A 21,693-nucleotide genomic window follows, 5' to 3' on the forward strand; every position below is an offset into this window, starting at 1 on the left:
GCTTTACAGTGGGCTGATTTACATTCTATTAAAAGCCTTTCCATTGCTGGTGTAACAGTTTTGGGGGAGAAATTTACTCCCTGAATCTAAAATAAAATAAAATTTAAAAACATTTCTCGTGTCCATCTATAAGAAGCAACTCCTCATCCATTCAAGTTGTATCATGAGATTGTAAAAATTCAATTCCATCTTCAAGTTGCACTTCTAATCTGATTCTCTTGCTGTTTCTACATCTGTAATTACTTTCACTGAAGTCTTAAGCCCCTCAAAGTCATGGATGAGAACTGAACTCAACTTCTTCCAAACTCTGCTAATGTTGATATTTTGACCTGCTCCCATGAATCATAAATGTTCCTTAAAAAACAACAGCAACAACAATAACAAGCCTTTCCAATATGAAGCCTGTTCTATTGCCTACATAAAGTAATTTAAATATGCCTATTTCCTCTTGCTAGATTTAAATTATTTAAAATTATAATAGAAGTATCAAGAATTGGTAGAGATCAAGGCAAAGCAGGTATGAGCCTTTGTACTATTATAATTTTCATTGAAAAGATAAAAGGCACACTAAAAATATTTAAGAGCAGTATGAAATAAACGGTTAGGAGTACAGCTGTAGAGCCAAACTGCCTCAGGTGGAATCTGGTCTCTAGTTAACACTTATTAGTTAGTTTTACTTTGTTCAAGTTGCTTAATTTCTCTGTCTTTCTGTCTCCTCTTCTATAAAATGGTGCTAATAATATTATTTATTTCATTAAGAGGGTTAGTAATGATTAAGTAAGCTATGGCACACAAGGAGCTTTCAACAGTGCCTAACACACAATAAGAGAATAAAAATGCTATCTAGCGTCGTTATTATTATCACTAATAGTACTAGCAATCAGATGAGTATGTTTTGGCTTTGAATGGAAGTTATACAGTACTGGCAATATGACCTACAGGTAAGAAAGATTTAATTACATTTTTCCCCCGGTTGTTAAGTCAACAATGGTTAAATGCTCAGTCCTCTCACTGGGTTCAAGGATAAAAATAAGCCAATAAGAGATGAACCCTTGCCTGTGATAGAATAAGTTGAGGGTAAGAGACTAATACAAAGCCAGGCCTGATCTGATGCATAAAGCTGTAAGCTGAGTCTGATGCATAAAGCTGTAAGCTGAGAAGTATCAAAAAGATTTTGAGAGCTGCTGCAGATACTTTCATTCTATCTGGATGATGCCTGAGATCCAGCCCTGCCCCTCTAGTTCTTTTCAGGATGACACAGAAACACAATGCTCAGCCAAAATGCCAAAAAAGAAAGCTGTTAACATCACATTTACTCTAAGCCACATTTAGAGTGAAAAAATGCCCAGCCCATAAAAGTATCTTATCTCAGAACCATAAATGAGCCTTTTGAAAAGTGCCCGTTGTGTAGACTTATTAATTTCCTCAAAATACATGGAAGGGTTTAGAGAAAATTAAAATAGCTTCTATAAATTAATAATATTACACAATGCGACTGTACAATATACAGTGGCAAACACAAAGGAGTTAGACAAGAACTTTGGGGTCACTTTAGAAATTCAGACAATAAAGAACCAAGGAACAACATTTTGGCAGAAAAGTAACAGAGTCGGGGGGTAAAGGAGAATAGTATCTTCAGTCTAGATTAAGAGTATAAAGGTTTCTAAATGCCACATTTTTCTTGAAGCATTATACCCATTCATTGTAAAGTAAGTAGGTTTTTTATTTCCCCATATTCTGAAGCGTATAACTGAACTTTAATTACTTACTTCCCTGAAAAGAAATTTCCTGTCATCTACACAACATCTGTGGCATCAAATTCAAATCTTATAATTGGGTTAATATTTACATTAGTTTTGTTTTGTTTTTTCTATTTTATTCTCTTCTCCTCCCCATTACTTTTCAGGGCTAATCTTCGTGTTGTGCTAATGGATCTCCTGGCGTCTACTTTCTCAACCTGGAATTAACTGCTTACTAGGACTAAAAGCTCTTTTCCTGCTCCTTAGAGGAGTCCAAAATTACACCAACTTCTTATGGAATCAGTTACACTTAAAAGAAAAAAAAAGTGGAGTGATAAACAAATATAATAAAATGTTGATAATGTTGACGTTCATGAGAGTTCCACTGCATTAGTCTCTTTGCTTTTGTTTTTATTTGGTAATTTTCATTAATAAAATGTTATTTAAGACCTTGAAAAACTATAGTGTCAAAATAATTATGTTTTAAAAACCATTGAATAATCACTTTCAAGCATTTTATTACAATTAGAAAGGAGTATAATCCAATTACTACAATTATCATAAATTCCAGTTATCTCATCATCCTCAGAAAAGCAAATTCACCAAATTAGCAAGTGCTAGTGATATATCGGTTGGCAACAAAGAGTAAGTATTTGGGTAAAGAAGAGTCTCATTGAGAGAAAAATTGTTTACAACTTTAAGTCATGTTGAGAGTTTCAGAATGTCTCAGCTGTGAGGGGCAGATGTATTTATGTGCGCAGCTGCAACTCAATATACATGCATGAGCCTCAGAAGTCCTGAAGTCATTTTAAATTTCACTTTTACAAATAGTTCTGGTTACTTCTCAAGTATATAGGGACATAATCTACAAGAAAAATGGAAATAGTAATTAGGAACTTTACATATACCATTTCTAGTTCTTGTTAATTTTAAAATCATGTGATAAACATACCCCATACTTTATACAAATTACATTTCTTAATATCATACATAAAGAGAATTTTGCTCAAACTGTTTACTTTTATGCTATGTATTTCCTATATTATAAGTAGGGGGATTTCAGAAAAGTGCAATAAAGTAGTCATCTGTCCTAGAAAATGCTTTAATAAAATAAGATGACTGCTTTAAATAAGATTCCATTCTGGGTTCTAAGCATACTCGTTGTATGGTAGATTCACAACTCCAGATTTCCTTGATGAGACTGGCATATGTATATAGCGACAAGTGATAGACACCTGAAGTGATATTTAAAGCATTTAGGCCACACTCCACTAGTTCTCAGCTGTTAAAAGATTTACTGCAGGCAATGAAGACAACAGATTACTTGGAGAATGTGTATACTAGAAAGAATAAACTTCCACACCTGACCTCATGTACATAGACTATGTTTCATGCACAAAATTATTTTAAAAGACCCATGATCTACGTGTATAAGGAGTAAACGAAACATAAATGAATTCTGTGTTTAGACCTAGGTCTCATCCCCAAGGTATCTCATTATGTATATGCAAATATTCCAAAATCAGAAAATATCCAAAATAAAATTTAAAGTGATCCCTTATTTGAAATCAGAATACAAAACTCTCTTCATATGTTTTCTTACACGACTTATATTGACTAACCAAGTATGTACATATTAAACAATTTAATATGTTTCTACTTCTGGCTTTTACATTTACAGGAAGAGAATCCAGGTGACATGAACTAAAGAAACAGAAACAACCTTCCAACTAGAAGAAAATACGAAAATAAATAATTATTCATCTTTTTAGAGATGTTTTACTACCTAACTACACAACTTATATAAGCCCCACAACAATCTATTATCTCATTCTATCTTTACAGTTTCTTTAATGAACTAAGTAAAGTGCACAGTAATGCAACCATCCTAGAGATAGACACACACACACACACACACACACACACACACACACACACACACACACACACACTTTGAGCATTCCTAATACAAAAATCCAAAATCTGAAATATTCCAAAATTCAAATGTTTTGGGTGTCAACATGACACCACAAGTGGAAAATTCCACACCTGACCTCATGTACACAGACTTTGTTCCATGCACAAAATTATTTTAAAAGACTGTATAAAATTACCCATGGACTATGTGTATAAGGAGTAAACAAAACATAATTGAATTCTGTGTTTAGACTTAGGTCTCATCCCCAAGATATCTCATTATGTATATGTTAATATTCCAAAATCAGAAAAAATCCAAAATCTGAAACACTTCTGGTCCCAAGAATTTCAGATAAGTGATATCACCGAGAAGGGATATCACAACTTGCAGTGACACGGCCAATTATTGATATATCTTAAGAAAAAAAAATCCCTATCTCCAAATTTCTAGTTTTAGTATTCTAGCCATTCAGACACATTACAAATTGAAGTCTAGTAGTAGTGCTACAAATTACACATCCCATTTTATGGATAATACTGTTTATTAAAATCTCAAGAGTTCTGAAATAAAACCAATACCTAAATTTTCAGATACAGTGCTAGTAGGCACTTTATATAAATATATATATTATCTTGAATCCTCACAATAGTTCAGAGAAATATATACTATCATCCTCATTTATAGATTAGAAAAATAAGACTTAGAGTGATTAGGTGAACTGCCCGATCCCTTAGCCAGCAAGTGTTGAAAATAGCATTCAAATCTAAGTCTATCAAAGTCAGAGCTCTGACTTACCAAGAGTTTTTTCCTCACATATTTATGCAAATAAAAATCACATATTATACACAGTAGTATGAGACTTGTAGAATACCATTAAAACTTTATTACCTACATACAACCCACATCTATAACTAAACAGCAAAAAATAATACTTACTTTTTTCCCTTTCTATTTTTACATCCTTCCTTTCTTCTTTTTTTTTCCCCCTAGAATATGTGGGGTGGGGGCTGAATTCAAGAAAAACGGGTTCCTTGGAGGACTGATAATGGAAGATGATAAGGATTCCAACTCTATCGGGGTAATTCAAAAGTATAGTTTTAAAACTGGTACTATTTGTTGACATCTACCATGTACCAGAATTATGCAGCTTTATACACATACCTCAGGTAAAGCTTCTTATTCTGAGATGATAAGGGACTTCCACTTAAAGGAATTCAAATCCTTGCTGATTTTAATGATGACCCTTGTCTGTTGCTAATCTTCCCGTCCTTTTTTTCCCAGCCCTTCACACTATTGCACCCTAATCAAACAAGCAACAAAGAGTATTTAACTTCATATAACTTCTAGAGGAAAAGTGATGATCTTGAATTAGATCGATCACCTTAATATTACCAATTTATATTGCCTATTTAAATCTTACATTAGCTTTTTTAGTTTACAAAGCACTTTAGTACACATTAGCTAACTCAATCCTCAAAAAAGTCTGTGAGATAGGTTTTACTATCCCCATGGGACTAAGGCTAACAGGAAAGCTCAGTAACTTTCATTTAGTTAAGTGGCAGATCCATGTCTAAACTCAACACTTCTCACTGTGGATTCAGAGCTTTCTTTATCCTATTATAGTTATGGGTAGGCTCCACTAACCCAGGAACACGCTCCCTCAAAGTACTTGAAAAAGAGAAACATCCACAACCCAGACCTTACTCTCTAACACCATTCTCTACCATTTCCCATAACCAGGACTCCTTGGAGAAATCACTGGTTATAGAATTAGAACAGTGAAAATATAAGATTGACCTGGAATACCGTATAATACCAGAAACCAGGGGAGTGCTCAAAAGAACAAAAGAATAGGGAAGTGTCAAAGGGAGACAGAAATTAACCTGAAAAGGCTTCTAACGGCCAAAATGGAACTGAACAACAAAATGAATAATGCATATTATTCATCATTGTAGCTTAATATGGGGTCTTATAAGGAATCTTCTACACAGCAAAAGAAACCATCAAGAGAGTAAAGAGACAACCCACAGAATGGGAAAAAAATATTTGTAAACTATGCATCCAACAAAGGCCTGACAACCAGGATCTATAAACTACTCAAACATATCAACAGGAAAAAAAGCCAAATAACCCCATTAAAAAGTGGGTAAAGGACATGAACAGATACTTATCAAAGGAAGACATTTAAGCAGATAACAAACATGAAAAAGTGCTCAGCATAATTAATCATCACAGAAACACAAATCAAAACTACAATAAGATTCCATCTCATACCAGTCATGACGGCTATTATTAAAAAGTCAAAAAAAAAACAACGGATGTTGGCTAGACTATGGAGGAAAGGGAATACTTGTAAACTGTTGATGGGAATGTAACCTAGTTCAACCTTTGTGGAAAGCAGTTTGGAGATTTCTCAAAGAACTGAAACAGGAGCTACCATTCAACCCAGCACTTCTAGGAATATACCCAAAGAAACACAAATCACTCTACCAAAAAGACACCCACACTCATATGTTTACTACAGCACTATTCACAATAGCGAAAACATCGAACCAACCCAGATACCCATCCAAGGTGGACTGGATTTTAAAAAATGTGGTTCATACACACTATAGAATACTACACAGCATAAAGAAGAACAAAATCATGTCCATTGCAGTAACATGGAAGCAGCTGGAGACTATCATTCTAAGGGAATTATCACAAAAACTAAAAACTCTTAAATGTGTCCTAAACACTGGGCACACATGGGCACAAGGATGGGAACCACAGACACTGGGGTTTGATAAAGGAGAGAAGGAGGGAAGAGGAATCAGGCACACAGAGCCACCCACTGGGTACCATGCCCACCACTGGGGAGGAGAGGGCTCCTCAGAAGCCCAAGTCTCACCTTCACAAAATGCACTTATTTCGTAAACCCTCACATGTACCCCACAATTTTAAAATAAAATAAAGATTCGCAAGTATATGCTGATATAAATAAATATGTAAATAAATGAGGGAGAAGACATAAATCACCCTTACAGAAGAATTTCAAATAATTTACATAGACATAGCCCTTCTCCCCCCACCCCCCCAGGAACTGGAACTCATTCTCCCTTTCCCTGAAGTGTGCACTAAACTTACTAACTTGCTTCCAAAGAGTAGAGTACCAAAGGTAACTTTAAAGTAGCAAAGTAAGGCAAACACTACCTTGGCCAGGTAACCAAGGTTAACATCAGCAGTAATAAGTCATGTTGACAGTATGTTCTCTTGACATAATGTGATGAAAACAGCACTTTGTCTTTTGTCTCCTTCAGAAACCCACATCCCAGTCTAATAGGAAAAAAAATGCCAAATTCCAACTGAGGGATATTCTACAAAATATCTGACTGTCAAGGTCATGAAAAGCAAGAGAAATGTGAGAAACTGTCACAGACAAGAAAATCTAAGACATGAGAACTAAATGTACTATGGTGTCCTGGATAGGGCCCTGAAAGCAGAAAAAGGACAATAGTAAAAAAAACTAGTGAAATATGAATAAATTGTAGAGATTCTTTTTTCTTTTTTTAAACCATTTTACTAAAGTATAAGTAACAAGTAAAAAGATATACGTATTTAATATATACACCTTGATGAGTTTGTAGATAACAATCACTACCATCAAGACTATAGACGACGTATCTATCATCTCCCAAAATTTCCTCTATCACTTTTATTATTATTTTTGTGTGTATGTGTGCTAAAAACACAATATAAGAGCTACCATCTTGGTCAGGCTTGGTGGCTCGGTCTGTTAATTCCAGCACTTTGGGAGGCAGAGGCCAGTGGATTGCCTGAGCCCACGGGTTCGAAACCAGCCCAAGCAACTTGGTGAGACCTCGTCTCTACAATAAATGAAAAATTAGTCGAGCGTGGTCGTGCACGCCTGTAGTTCTGACACCTTGGAAGGCTGAGGCAGAAGGATTGCTGGAGCCCAGCAGGCCGAGGCTGCGGTGGCTGTGAGCATGCCACTGCACTCTAGCCTGGGTAACAGAGTAAGACTGCAAATCAACAAAAAAAAAATCTACCACCTTAGAAAATTTTAAGTATATACTATAGTTATAAACACTATGGTATACAGATCTCCAGAACTTATTTATCTTACACAATTGAAACTTTGCACCACTTAACCAGTGCCTTTCCATTTTCCTTTCTCCCCCCCCAGCACCCCTAGCAATCACCAGTCATTCACGGCTTCTTTGGCTTTCATAATTTTAGAGTTCATGTATAAGTGAGATCACACAACGGAGTCATGCTAATAGTAAGGTACCAGTGTTGGTTCATTAGTTGTGACAAACCTATGTACCATGGTAACATTTTAACAAAGGGGAGAGTGGATATAGGACATTTGGGAACTCTGTACTATGTTTGTAATATCTCTGTATATATACAATTATTCTAAAATTAAAATATATTTTAAAAAATAATCGACAGAACTGGAAAAGAAAAAGACAAAGTAGGGGTTGGAAGAAAGAAGCAGAAACAATATAGAGGGAAAGAAGGAATGCAAATTCTACCCTCCAATAAGCCAAATTAACTGATGGTGCTTTGCTAAACCACAAAGATTAGTAATTTAAAAGTTTTTACCAAAGCATCATTTGCAGATGTCCTATTAGTAAAACCTGACGAATAATGGATTTTCCCCTATAATTCCACCAAAAACAAAACAAAACAAAAAACCACTGATCCTTTGAAAGCTATTAAAGTCATCATCACAACTGTATAAGGAAAACATAAATAGCTCAGTCATAGATGTCTGGTAAGCATGTAGAATTTGGTTCACAATTCATTTAACACTTGCCTCTGGAGTTCCTAGTGCTTTCACAGCATTCAGATCGGATCCTGAAGAGAAAGTATATTTTGCCCCACGGACAATGAGACCTTTCCCTTCTGTCCAATTTTCCAATTCAATCACTTTTTCTAAAAGTTGTAGCATCATAACACCTGCCAGAAAGAGGAGGGGGAAATAACAAACACATCTGAGAGACTAGAAAAACAGAAATAATTTATAAATCATAATGTGTCATGCAGCACTCTTAGGTCATATATTTACTGCATGTTTATCAAATGCCTATTGTGCTGGTACTATAGAGTATACAAAAGAGATATATATATGAGAGTTCCTGCTTTAAAAGTTTAAGTTTATTAGTGTCTCTATCTCTTTATCCATCTTAAGAAATCACACAAATATATAATTAGGTTGAAAAGTAAGAATATATCATACATGTCCTAAGAATAAAAAAAATTAGAATATGAGATTTGATGATAAGAAAAAACTGTTTCTTAGGGTAAAGATAAAACATAGGCCTGACTTTTTAGCAATAAACATCTTAAGTTTCTTAGCCAATAAGCTTTATAGTTATAATATTCTGGACATATTACATACAGAACAAAGTGAGATTCCTGTCATACTCACATCAGAACTAGTATATAGGATATTCATTCAGGAAACTAACCACACATCATCTTGTTCCATGGTGGACAAACTGTATTCTGAAGAGCCCACTGCATACTATAGAAGTGCTTCATAGGCCTACCAACAACTGATTCTACTATTTATAGATCAGATTGTTTTCTTGATATCAGCTTAAAATTCTATTGTAGCTTCTTTATAATCGACTCAGTTAAAATACAAATAGTAAAGACTGTCATTTTAATATTTAATCAATAACTTTTGGATATGCTTATCTCTGGTGATCTTCCAAGTTCATAAAGTTCACTGTTCTCAACACAATTGCTTTTCTTTTCCTCTGCCTTGGAAATGCTTTAGAAGCCAATATAAAGGTCATAACAAAGGGTTAAAATTAGCAAAGAATCTGTATCACAAGGTTTCAAAATTTACTATATTGGGCCCATTAAAATATTGTACACTTTTAAAAATACATATCCCATAGTGTCAATAACTATTACTTTCTTTGCCATTTTCTGAAGTAACCAGTAGTAAGGTGTCCTAATCAATATCAATAATCAATGTTATTAACTCACAAATAACTAATGCATTTGACTAATGCAAATGAGTATCCTTCCTAATTGCTAATTATTACCCACAGTCATGCAACAAAGATGGAATGCTTATACGATGGTAGTCCCATAAAATTGTAATGGCGGTCAGCCAGGGTAGTGGTTCACGTCTATAATCCCAGCACTTTGGGAGGCTGAGGTGAGAGGACTGCCTGACCCCACAAGTTCAAGACCAGCCTGAGCAACTTGGCAAGACCTCACCTCTATAATAAATCAAGAAAAATTAGGCAGGCATGATGGCGCATGCCTGTAGTTCCAGGTACTTGGAAGACCAAGGGGGAAGGATCACCTGAGCCCAGCAGGTAGAAGCTGCAGCAGCCGTGAGGATGCCACTGCACGCTAGCCTGGGTGACAGTGAGACTCTGACTCAAAAAAAAAAAAGTTATAATGGAGCTGAAAAATGCCTATCATCTAGTGGTATCATAGTCATAGTAATATCAGTGCAATACATTACATGTTTGTGTTAGTTGCCTACAGTATTCAGTACAGTAACATGCTATACAGGTTTGTAGCCTAGGAGCAAACGCTGTATCATAGAGCCTAGATGCGTAGGTTATATAATCTAGGTTTGTGTTGATGCACTCCATAATGTTCACACAATGATGAAATCACCTAACTACTAATTTCTCAGAATTCTTGTCATTAAGCGACACATGACCTAAAACTGTATCCCTTCTCAAGGATATTATAGATGCTTTAGAAAAGTAATTCTTGCTCTCAAATGATTTATAGTCTAGTAGGGAAACAAAAACCCTCCACACATTTAGGATAAAAATAAATCTGTAAAGGTAAATAAGGATCTTCAATCATTCATAATATTTATGCTCCTACAAAAATAAAGCTGGCCTTGAATATAAAAAACTGTGTTAATAGTTAATCTATTTTACTTTGTAAAATAAACCTTAAAAGTTGAAAGAGATCTGAAAGGGAAGCTAGTCAAATAACCTTTAAATAAGGGCCTTGGGGACTTACCCATCGTCTCCAACCCAATCTAGCCAAAAACCAGTATCCAAATCAAAGCAGCTCTGCTTTTATTAGTTTCCTATATTATGCATCAAAATGACATGTGTTTCCAATTGAGTAAAAAACTGTCATTTGTAACTATTTCAGAAGCAAATTAAAACTATTGATCTAATTTAACCCTCTAAAGCAGTAATGCCTTTCTATTTTTATTTTTCCTGAGCTAATATTAAAATTGGTTTTTAGTTCCTAAACCAATTAAAGGAATGAAGCCAAATAGTCTAATAAAGTAGCTATTAGTCACACATATCTATTGACCACTCAGAATATGGCTAGTCCAAAATAAGATGTGCAGTAAGTGTAAAATAAATACCAGATTTCAAACACTTAGTACGAAAATTTTAAAAAAAACCTATTCATATTTTTTCCAGTTATATGTTGAAATATTTTAGATATACAGAGTTAAATAAAATTAATTTAAAAATTAATTTTACATGTTTTTTTTTTTTAGACTGTGGCTATTGGAATACCTAAAATTATATACGTGGCTCACATTTGTGTCTTGCATTATATTTCTACTGGTCAGCACAGAAACACCTCTGAATTCTGATAATTAAAGGAAAAAAAACCACCACTGGTGATTTACAAAGTTTACAGTCTGTTAAATTATGTCCCTAGGTATGATTTTATATGTATAGACAGAAGAAAATGTATTGAGATTATTTTTTAGTTCAATATTTCAAATGTTACTAAAGAATATAATTATCCCCGTGAAGTACATTAACTGACAAAGAGAGATTACCAAAATCACACTGAAATGTGAGTGGTGGATGTTCAGCAAGACTACCTATTAGTTCTTGCATAGCATCGTGGTAGCATAATTCAAGTTTGAGCTTAAGCAGACATTTAAAATTACTACATGTTTTGGATCCTCGGGGTCTCTCCTTTTTTATTTATTTTAAATATGCGGGCTACAATTCAGGGTTAGGTATGCAAATGTTCATTATGCAGGTACCCTTGTTGATGTGGTGTGCCCCTCCCTCCCCTGGCAGTTTCCCTCAACTGCCAATCCCACCCCACCTCCCCTGGCAGTTTCCCACTACTGTCAATCCCTTTCTTATACTATTATGATAATTGTTCATGGTCCGCTTATGAGTGAAAACATATGGTACTCTGTTTTTTGTTTCTGGGATAGATCACTGAGTATGATCGACCCTAAATTCATCCAAGTTGCTGCAAAGTCCATATGTGTGTCCCTCTTGGGTGATGGCTGCATAATATTCCATGGTGTATATGTACCACATTTTTTTAATCCAGTCCAGCTTCAATGGGCAGCATGGTTGGTTCCATGTTTTTGCTATTGTGAATAGAGCTGAAACAAACTTGTGTGCAGGTATCTTTTTTGTGGAATGATTTGAATTAGGTCTCTTAAATATAAAATTCTTAGATGCTAAGAGTGTTGCCTAGCAAATAGAAGGTATTTACCAGTATCTAAGAGTTCGGAAAGAGACCAAAGATAGGCAAGTGCAGTGTTTCATAACAATGGAATTACAAAGTTAAAAACTAACAATGACTGTCTTATCTCAATTCACAGAAAAAATGTAAGCTAAATAATTCTGTTCACTTATAGGCTTTTCTCTTTAGTTTCAGAAAACCTTTGAAACCTCCTTTTCCTTGTTTCTTAGTGGCATTAACTGAAAATAAACAAATGAAGCTAATAAATGGTTATTGCATTTCAATGAAAAGTATAATCAAGATTAACTCTTTTTATCAGCATCTGTACTCATGAATTTCTGAATACATGAAAATGTTCATAATTAGTAAAAATGTTCCTGGCTCATATTTATAGAACTTTTGTTGTTATTTTATTTTTTCAGGTTCTACAAAGAGTACCATTACTTTAAAAAATTATGTCACCACAGCAAGGATTAAAAGCATGATAGCAGGATAGAGTTGGTGTCATTATTTACTTAGAGGAAAAAAAACTCTAATACCTGAGAATGCGTTCATTTTACTTGGATTGTTCAGAGTAAGAATGCCAATGCCATTGTCGTCTTTCTGAAGGTCAATGGATCCACCAGGAAACTGCTGAAGTTTTTTTTTTATTTCTTCCTCATGGAAGCCATGAGATGTACTATAAAGTGGCAATCCTGTTTGACATAGAAATTTTGTCCTCATAGACAGAGATGATGTCTTCAAAAGATTATTTGCCATTTCTGAAAAAGAGACATAAGCAAGCAACTGTCCAGATGAACAGACATTCACTTTTCTAACATCATATGTTAATAGGCTGTAGGAATGGACCTTTCTGTTGAATTGAAAGTAAAAAGCACTCTTTCAAGAGATGGTCAATATGGATTTCCTTTCACTTTTCCCTTCTTTCAAACCAAATAATTCAAAAAGTATATCACTTAAGTATACAACTCAGAGATGATGACATAACTACAGTGCATTCACTGGGATCCAATACACTAAGAAGGTTTACAAAAAAATGTTGCTGTTCTGAATTAAGCACCATCTGCCTCTGGGTAGCTTGTTGCATCACAGTTCTTCATTCTCCAATCTTTAACTCTTTCAAAATCTGAGAATAAATTTGGTCCAAGTGTCCCTCAGAAATAATCTCTATGTAGAAATGCTATAAGAACAATACTACTCTTGTTTTATTCTTAGCATTAGCCTTACCTTCTGTGAGAATGTCATACAAAAAGCTGTAAGGGATCCTAAGGAAAACAGGGAAGGAAATAAAAATGTGCGTGTGGTTTTGTGTTCCCCAGGGTCCTGTCACTCCTCTTCTTACTTTATATATCCCTGGAGGGTCATCACATCTCTGCCCACTGGCTTCTTTTGCCCTACATAAACATTTTTTGTTAATACAAAACGCACATTTAGAACAGAATAAAAAAATAAATTACAGCTCGATGAATTTTCAGACGGTGAACACATTCTAGTAAATGGTACCCAAATCAAGGAATGGAGCATAGCCTGAATCCCAGAAAGTCCTTTGTGCCACCTTTCAATCACAGCCTGACTTCTAAGTGCAGTGCCAACACAACCTTGGACACTACCAAGATTAGTTTGCTTGCTTTTTATCTTTACACAAAATAATATGTTATTACTTTGTGTCAGGTTTCAACTTTATGCTTTCAATATATATTACTGTTATTAAGCATAATTAGAGTTTAAATAGTCTATTATTTTTATTGCTATATTATATTATATAAACATATCACAACTTATCTATTCTGATATTAAGAGACATGTGCACTGTTTACAGTTTGACGCACCACAAAAACATTTAGCACTGGAGCATTGCTATAAACACTTTAGCTTGTGTCTTTTGGTCAACATGTATGCATTTCTAATGGGTATATACCTAGGAATGAAATTGTTAGGTTGGTGTGCTGCAGCCCCACTTATACTGATTTGTTAAACATTGACAAATTTTGCAAGTTGGTTTTTTAAATCATTGGTAGCTTGAAATTGACCATGGTGGGAGTATCAGTAAACACGACCCCCCCTTCTCTATCTCTCTCTCTCTCTCTCTCTCTCTCTTTCTCTCTCACACACACCCCCATAGTCAGTTCTCCAGTACAACAACACCACTTGTTATCACTTGTTTTTTTCTTTTTTTCTTCTTTTGTATTTAAGACATTCTAGTGAATGGTATCTCATTGTGGTTTATTCTTTAATTCTATGATGTCTGATAAAGGTAAGTCTCATTTTCTTATATTTTCTTATGCTTATTGGTCATTTGCATATCATCTTTTGTGAAGTACCTGTGCAAGCTTTTTGCCCATTTTTCTATTTGTCTTTTTATTATTGATTTGTAAAAGATCTTTCATTTTTCTGCCACAACTTTCCTAAAGCCTGTAACAAAACAAATCTCACATTTCTACCTCCAATGCAGACCTTATGTGTGTACTCCTAACTCATGTTATTGTCAGCCAGAAATACTCTTCCCTTACCCTGTACCTCTAGATATATCACAGACTTCTCAAAATCATTGTCAAAATTTGAACATACTTCATTTATAACCTGTTGCTCCTTCTTTATTCCCTTTATTCCTATACTATATTATCAACCCAGAAATCCATACCAGAAAACCTCTAGGTCAACTCAACTCCTTCTCCTCTGTTGCCTCCCACATGCAGTGCACCTCTAAAATCATTTCTTATGTCTTATCTTTCCCATTCTTTATTCCTTCTACTAATAATATAGTTCAAACCTCATTACATATCACCTGGATTCATACAATGATCACCAATTAGTTTCACACTATTCCTTAGAGTAGTGTGGATATCTCTGTAATCCAAACAGAATATTTCAGATTTAAAGTTTTTAAATAGTTCTCTACTACCAAAAGGATCAAGCCCAAAGTTCATTTTGATTTGATTCTTGCCTAAATTTTGAATCTCTTCTCATGACATCTTCACACAATCTACATGGAACAACAAATCACCAGAGTCCCACAAATTTACCTTGCCATTTAATATTATACTTCCCCTTCATAATGTTCTTTCCTCCCTCAAATCCCTAATTATCTTTGAAAACTAATAACTTTAATGCCTGTTTCCAATCAAAAGTGATTCCCTAAGTAGAAATAATCACTCCTTTATCCCAGCCCAGTATATCAGAAAATATTATTCCATTTTAACACATTCCACACATAATTTTAATTTTTTCATTTTTCTTTCTTGGTAGGAAGGATGGTTTCTAAGAGCAGTTCTCTGAGGTACATACTGTATAATACTCAACACATATAAGGTACTTCAAAATGGTTAATGAAGGAAAATGCAGGAAAGTAAAAAAATAAATCATCAGGTAGCCAAAAGGCATGCCACTAACTTGTTTTATAGCTTTAAAAATATCTCCAATACTTGAGTTACAAAATTGCATCAGAAACTGAGAGAGAATATATATTGTAAATAAGGTTACTATACAACATTCCCTCTTTCAACTTTAAATTGCTTCAAAACAGGTGACATTTTTATCAAAGTATCTTAGCAGGATACTTGATATTGTGTAAGTACTTAAAAGAGTACACAGCAGGATGTGCGAGGAGGGACCCAAATAAAACTGGACTTATTTTTTGGAGAGTAGTCCTCTAGCAGTACACGCTTCTCCTGCTAGGAAAGTGTTCTAGGAACCCACTGGCATCAGTGTACCAGCTGATATTGTTGTGAGAGGCTGTGCTCAGCTTCAATGAACTTTTTTTGGAGATTCTTTCAAGGTGTTTGCCCATTTCATAATGGATGATTTACAAGTGCACCTACCCATACGGCGCTGAGCGCTCTGCAGTTTCTGACCAAAAGCAGCAGAACCTCAATGCCCCATCCTGCCTATTCACCTGATCTCACTCCCAACAACTTTTTGTTTCCCTGGATGAAAAAAGTCCTCAAAGGGAAATGTAGTTAGATGGCTTATAAATATTGAAGAGACCAAGATGTTTTTAAAAATTTCCTCAAGAAGAATAAATAACATATAAAATAGATAAATTATGACCTAATATGTTATATTTTAGAGGGTTTAATTTAAAAAAGCAGTGAAGTGCTTGTCTTAAAGAATGATATCCAAGATAAGAACTCGGTGCTATTTTTATAAGAAAAAAAGGTGCTCTAACTTGCCACTATAAGTCCTGTAATGGGAACTGCTTTCAGTTATCATAACTTTATTCTTTCCTTTCATGTCAAATTCCTTATGGTCTTACTCTCTTCCCTCCCTTCACCAACTACCTGTAGCTATGGATATGGAGTAAAGAATAATGAAAGCCCTGGATAACCTACTTAATGGATTGTGATAGATAAGGTCTAGGTCAATGTGATAAGGAGAACTAATACACAACCAAAGAAAGTAGTCAGATGTTGTAGCCAGAAAAAAAAATCTAAATATTTAAAGTTACCTTTAATATCTTCACTTGCTGCCAATTCCATACTCCTTTTCCAAAATTTAGAGTATCCTCACTTATACAACATCCTCCCATCCCATCACCAGTTCTGGCTATCAAATTAGAAAATGATAAGGTATAAACTGATTCTATGGTATTAACTGATTTTAAGATGTCTAAGCCCTCTTGAAGACCTTGAAAGCAAGAAGGAATGATTATCAAAAATGATTTCACAACATTCCAGGATATTTTCAGTTAACTCAAAAGATATTGCAAGATTTTTGAAATAAATTTTAAACTAAACAAAATAATCTAATTAGAACATGGAAATGTAAAAAAACACAATAAAGGCAGAATAAAAGTTTATACTGTAGGTGCTCCTACTATCAAAATTAGTGCAATAGGTACTTTACTAGTACTACATAAAATGCTAGGTGCATGGAAGAATTAAAAAATATTGTGAAACTAAAAAGACAAAATTTCTCAACGTTAAGAATTCCTACCATGTATGTAATAATGAATTATTTATTTATTTATTTATTTATTTTTTTGAGTTGCTGTCTCACTTCGTCGCCTAGGCTGGAGTGCAGTGGCATGCTCACAGCCACCCAGCATCAACCTGCTGGGCTCCAGCGATCCTTCCACCTCAGCCTTCCAAGTAGCTGGAACTACAGGCGCATGCTACCATGCTCGGCTAATTTCTTTTATTTATTATAGAGAGGAGGCCTTGCCATGTTGCCCAGGCTGGACTTCAACCCGAGGGCTCAGGCAATTTTCTTGCCTTGGCCTCCCAAAGTGCTGGGATTACAGGCTGAGTCACCGAGTCCGGCTGAACTATTTATTTTAAACAAATGTTTCATTTGAAATAATTTTCCTGCACATATTATTTTCTTTCAACACTGCAGCCTGGTTCAAAGACCTATTTCCCTGCTTCCCAGGAGGGGAGTAAAGATTCTGTCTATGAAAAGGAGGTATTTCTGAAACTATGTTCACTAGCTAGCTCCCATCATTAGAAAATGAGCTATTTCGGTCAAACTATCTCTTTAACTGGAAGCAAAACCGTCATGCACAAGGAAAAATCTTTTTTTGAAAGCTTTCTTGCTCTAAGACACATGGCACTATATTGTTAAAGATGTCAATTAATTTTAAGGTATTTTATTTTTAGATACTGAACATTTATAAACATGCATCTCTAATTTATACCCATAAGAGTAAGAACCTATGTATACACTCTCAAAGAAAATGAAAAGATTTAAAATGGGGCTTTTCAGTACTTGAAGAATGAGCCTAAAGGAGAAATAAAATCATATAGAAAATTCAGGTCTATGGGAAATGAAACGAAAATTTTCAAAAATAAAATGCTACTGCCAATTAAGAAGTATGAAGTAGTTATTTAAAAAAAAAAAAAAAGGATTTGGACGCTTCCTAAGTTATCACCCAAATGTAAATGTAAATATCAAGTTGCCTCAAGATCTCATAGCTAGTAGAAGAAAGCTAAACTAAAAATTTCAGACATTATTGAGAAATTACGCGCAATGGGGCTTGAAACAAATGAGTTAACTAAACCTATATTCTCATGACAGGATACATTTATTCTGAAGTTCATGTTTATAAGCTCCAATCATATTCAAAATCCTCCTATCCCTAACCACTATTCTTCCTTTCACCTTTCCTTTCACTACTTCTCGACCCAAGTTCAGGGGTCAAAGTCTGTGGAAAAAATAGTAAAATGTATCAAAATGTAACACTCAAAATGAGTTCTGAAGCCTCCTTTGTTTTTTAAACAAATTTTGAAAAACATACATAATAGTTAGACTAGCAATTAGGACAATTTTTTCTAAAGAAATTCTTTATTGGGTCATTTAAAGTAGATAATAATTGCTAAATGTTAAACCTGTAGTCTAAAAAAAAAATGTTTATTAGTTTTTTGGCATATGGGCCATTAAGGAAACTACACTTATGTGTAGGATTTTATGGCCAAGAAATTCATAGACTAGATTCCAAGTGTATAGACACAGACACATATGGTTAGAGCATTTGGTAAGAGGAAGTTTCGTAGCAATTCAGTGGTATTTATTGAATTCCTACTAGTAAGCTCCCTTTTGCCAACCGTGTGAGTGAGAAACAAAGCGTCTTTATGCTCAAAACGTTTTCAGTTTCATCAGGGAAACAAAATACGCACACAAAAAGCAAAAATAATTCATATAGCTAACTGAAAAAAAAGCAAAGTCTCTTTTATTGAATTCTATTAAGGAGTTGCATTAAACTTAAAATATACACTAACATTAAATCAGTGCATGGAATTAATATTCTACCTTCATTCTTTCTAATTTTTAAAAATCTAAGCAGAAGCAAAACAAAAATCAAGCCACATGCCAGCTCTGCTGGGGAGTAACTAAGGAAAAACAAACTCCAATCAGCATTTTCAATAGTTCCTTATGGTCAAGCAACTGGCAGAGGGAGACATTCTTAAATACTCTCATCTCACATGTTTTCAGGGAATCACTGTAATAGATTTAATCTATTACCATGAAAAGTATAGTCCTACTTCCCTTCCCAAAAGGCATTTAGAAAATAAACAGAAATAAGGCCCTGCTGTGGTCTGAATGTTTTTGTCTCCACCAAAATTCACAATGGAACTCCGTCCTCAGTGCAGGGAGGTGGCTTTCGGGAGATGTCTTGACAAAAGGACCTGTTGGTAATAGTTTGTTCCTCTTGCTCTTTTGCCTGAGAACTAAGCGCCCCACCCCCCAACCACCCATGAAGCATTTAGATTTCCAGGCACCATCTTAAAAATGGACAGCAGCCTTCACAAGATGCTAGCACCCTGATCCTGAATTTCCCAGCTTCCAGACTGTGAGAAATAAATTTATGTGTCAGGTATTTTGTTGTAGAAGCACAAAATAGACTGACAGGCTCACATTTCCATTTAACAATTAACCAAAGCTTACCTCTGAGTGCACCTTTTCTCTAGAGAATAACCTACTTATACTGCCAAAATGGGGAATACAAAAGCTCTCAACCAAAGTTCCCTCAGCTTTTTCTCCAAATAAATACATATATTTTTAAAAACCAATTACAAATTTATTAAAAACCTTTAAAACTAAGACACTCTTTCAGGTCAATCCATAGTTGCTTAGAATCACAAGTGTTTTTTGAATGGACAAGAATTTTTATACAAACTATCTGATTAAATAAAAATATTTATGGTTATAAGAGAGTGCAATACTAGTGTTACACAGTTATATATTGCTTCTATAAAGGATGACTTTTGTTCACTGATTTGAAATTTACATTTTATTATACTTGGCCAGAAAGAAAAGAAACACAGATGTGAAGAATAAAGAAAAATACTGACTGAGTTGCCTAATGAGTGCTGAAAAACTTAAATTTCAGAATATGGGTGTGTTCTATTTCTTAACCTAGATAATGGATACATAAGTATTTATTTTGTTGTTGTTACACTTTAAACGTCTTATACATTTATATTGTATATATGCTACACTTACTTCTCAAAAAACTTTTTTTCTGTTGTTAAAGAACATAATTCCAAATTTTGGAGGATATCTCTGCCTTTACTAGTAATTTCTTCTAATCTTTTATTATACATTGCCAGTTGCAAAACAAGTTTCGTAAGTACTCTATTTCTTTACATAGAAGAAATGTAATAAGGAAAAAAAATATGCTATCAATAGCCACTGACAATAATATCGATCATAAGTGTCTAATATAGATTGTAGATGTCTGGAGTCTCTTAGTTGGTAAGTCTGGCAACTAACCAAGAAAGATAATGATGTTTCTTCAAAACTGACACACAATCAGAAATCATATCACAGAGAACTAGAGATAAGATACATGGTAGCATTTTGGAGGTGAGTGCCTACCTCCACTAAATTAAAGCGTTTTATTTATTTGTATTTATTTTTTAATTTTACTTTTTTTAAATATGTGGGGTACAATTCAGGGTTAGGTATACAAATGTTAACTATGCAGGTATCCTTGTTGATGAGGTGTGCCCCCACCTCCTCTGGCAGTTTCCCACTACTGCCAATCCCTTTCTTATAGAATTATGATACTTGTTCAAGGTCCGCTTATGAGTGAGAACATGTGGTACTCTGTTCTTTGTTTCTGTGATAGATCACTGAGTATGATAGACTCTAGATCCATAAAGCATTCTTAAGGACATATTATTCACAACTTTTAGCACACAGAGCTCTACATTAACTCTTGGTGGAGCTAAATGACACCTATTGTGGTTATTACTAAATAGGTATTATAGTACCTAATCATCATTTTCTAAACTAAAGATAAGATCTATATTTACAAAATAGAAAAAAAAATTGTTGGATTTCCATGAAATGCAAGCCCAGGATACACAGCTACAAATGTGTGAGGGTATCAGTTGGCCAGACAAATACATTTTCCTTTTCACTGGCCTCTGGTCGACTTGCCACAGGGCCACCACTCTGTTGTCAATCCTAGCTGAAGAATCTCTGCCTTCCTTCAAAGGGAAGGCAAGAGCTCCTTGTCTGGTTTTATTCATGTTTACAGAATGTGCTTGCATACAGCATAATCTTTATCACATCATTAATCAAAATATTAACTTTTTTAAAAATAAGGTTAAGTATGAAGTCTCCCTAAATATCTATAATGTATATTTTTATAAGGGTCTGATTATTAGTATTCTTCCTGTCTTAACTATCTGAACAGATTTCTCTCATAAGCTGGTTAAGTGTTAGGGATAGCCTGACACATTTTCTGTAGCTTTCTCAGAATGTAAGGCAATTGACCCAGGAGGTGCTGAGATACATGTAACAAGTGACTGTTACTAGCAAACTCAAATGAAGAACCCTAGACTTGACCCACTGTGTCCTCCTCCCTTCATTTGCTGAGGCCACACGTGAACCTGCTTTCACAGGTACTACTGTTTTCAGGTCTCTGAGTTCTGTTCTCCCTCCTCGCCTCTCTTCTGGATTCATGTTCTCTTTGGAATATGAAGCTGCCTTCCACTTGAAAAGTGTCCTATTTTAAGAAGGCCAAGCTGGGCTCGGTGGCTCAGCCTGTAATCCCGCGCCTTTGGAAGGCTGAGATGAGTGGATTGCCTGAGTCCACGGGTTCGAGACCCGCCTGGGCAGGCAAGACCTCATCTC

The 21,693-nt window shown here is 34.8% G+C and overlaps 1 protein-coding gene across 4 annotated transcripts in view; it reads right to left on the reverse strand.

Moving 5' to 3' along the window:
* Positions 1–21,693, reverse strand: part of ECHDC1 (ethylmalonyl-CoA decarboxylase 1) — a 48,817-nt gene that overhangs the window by 23,188 nt on the left and 3,936 nt on the right. For all 4 annotated transcript variants that reach the window (XM_008065610.1, XM_021716305.1, XM_008065611.2 and 1 more), the window contains exons 2-3: positions 12,654–12,875; positions 8,480–8,622 (exon numbers count right to left, since the gene is read on the reverse strand). In XM_008065610.1, the coding sequence (XP_008063801.1) occupies positions 8,480–8,622; positions 12,654–12,875 (365 nt within the window). The remainder of the gene's footprint in view (positions 1–8,479; positions 8,623–12,653; positions 12,876–21,693) is intronic.

Source organism: Carlito syrichta, unplaced genomic scaffold (assembly GCF_000164805.1).
Source record: "Carlito syrichta isolate Samal-C Ts95f unplaced genomic scaffold, Tarsius_syrichta-2.0.1 Scaffold308687, whole genome shotgun sequence".
NCBI lineage: Eukaryota > Metazoa > Chordata > Mammalia > Primates > Tarsiidae > Carlito > Carlito syrichta.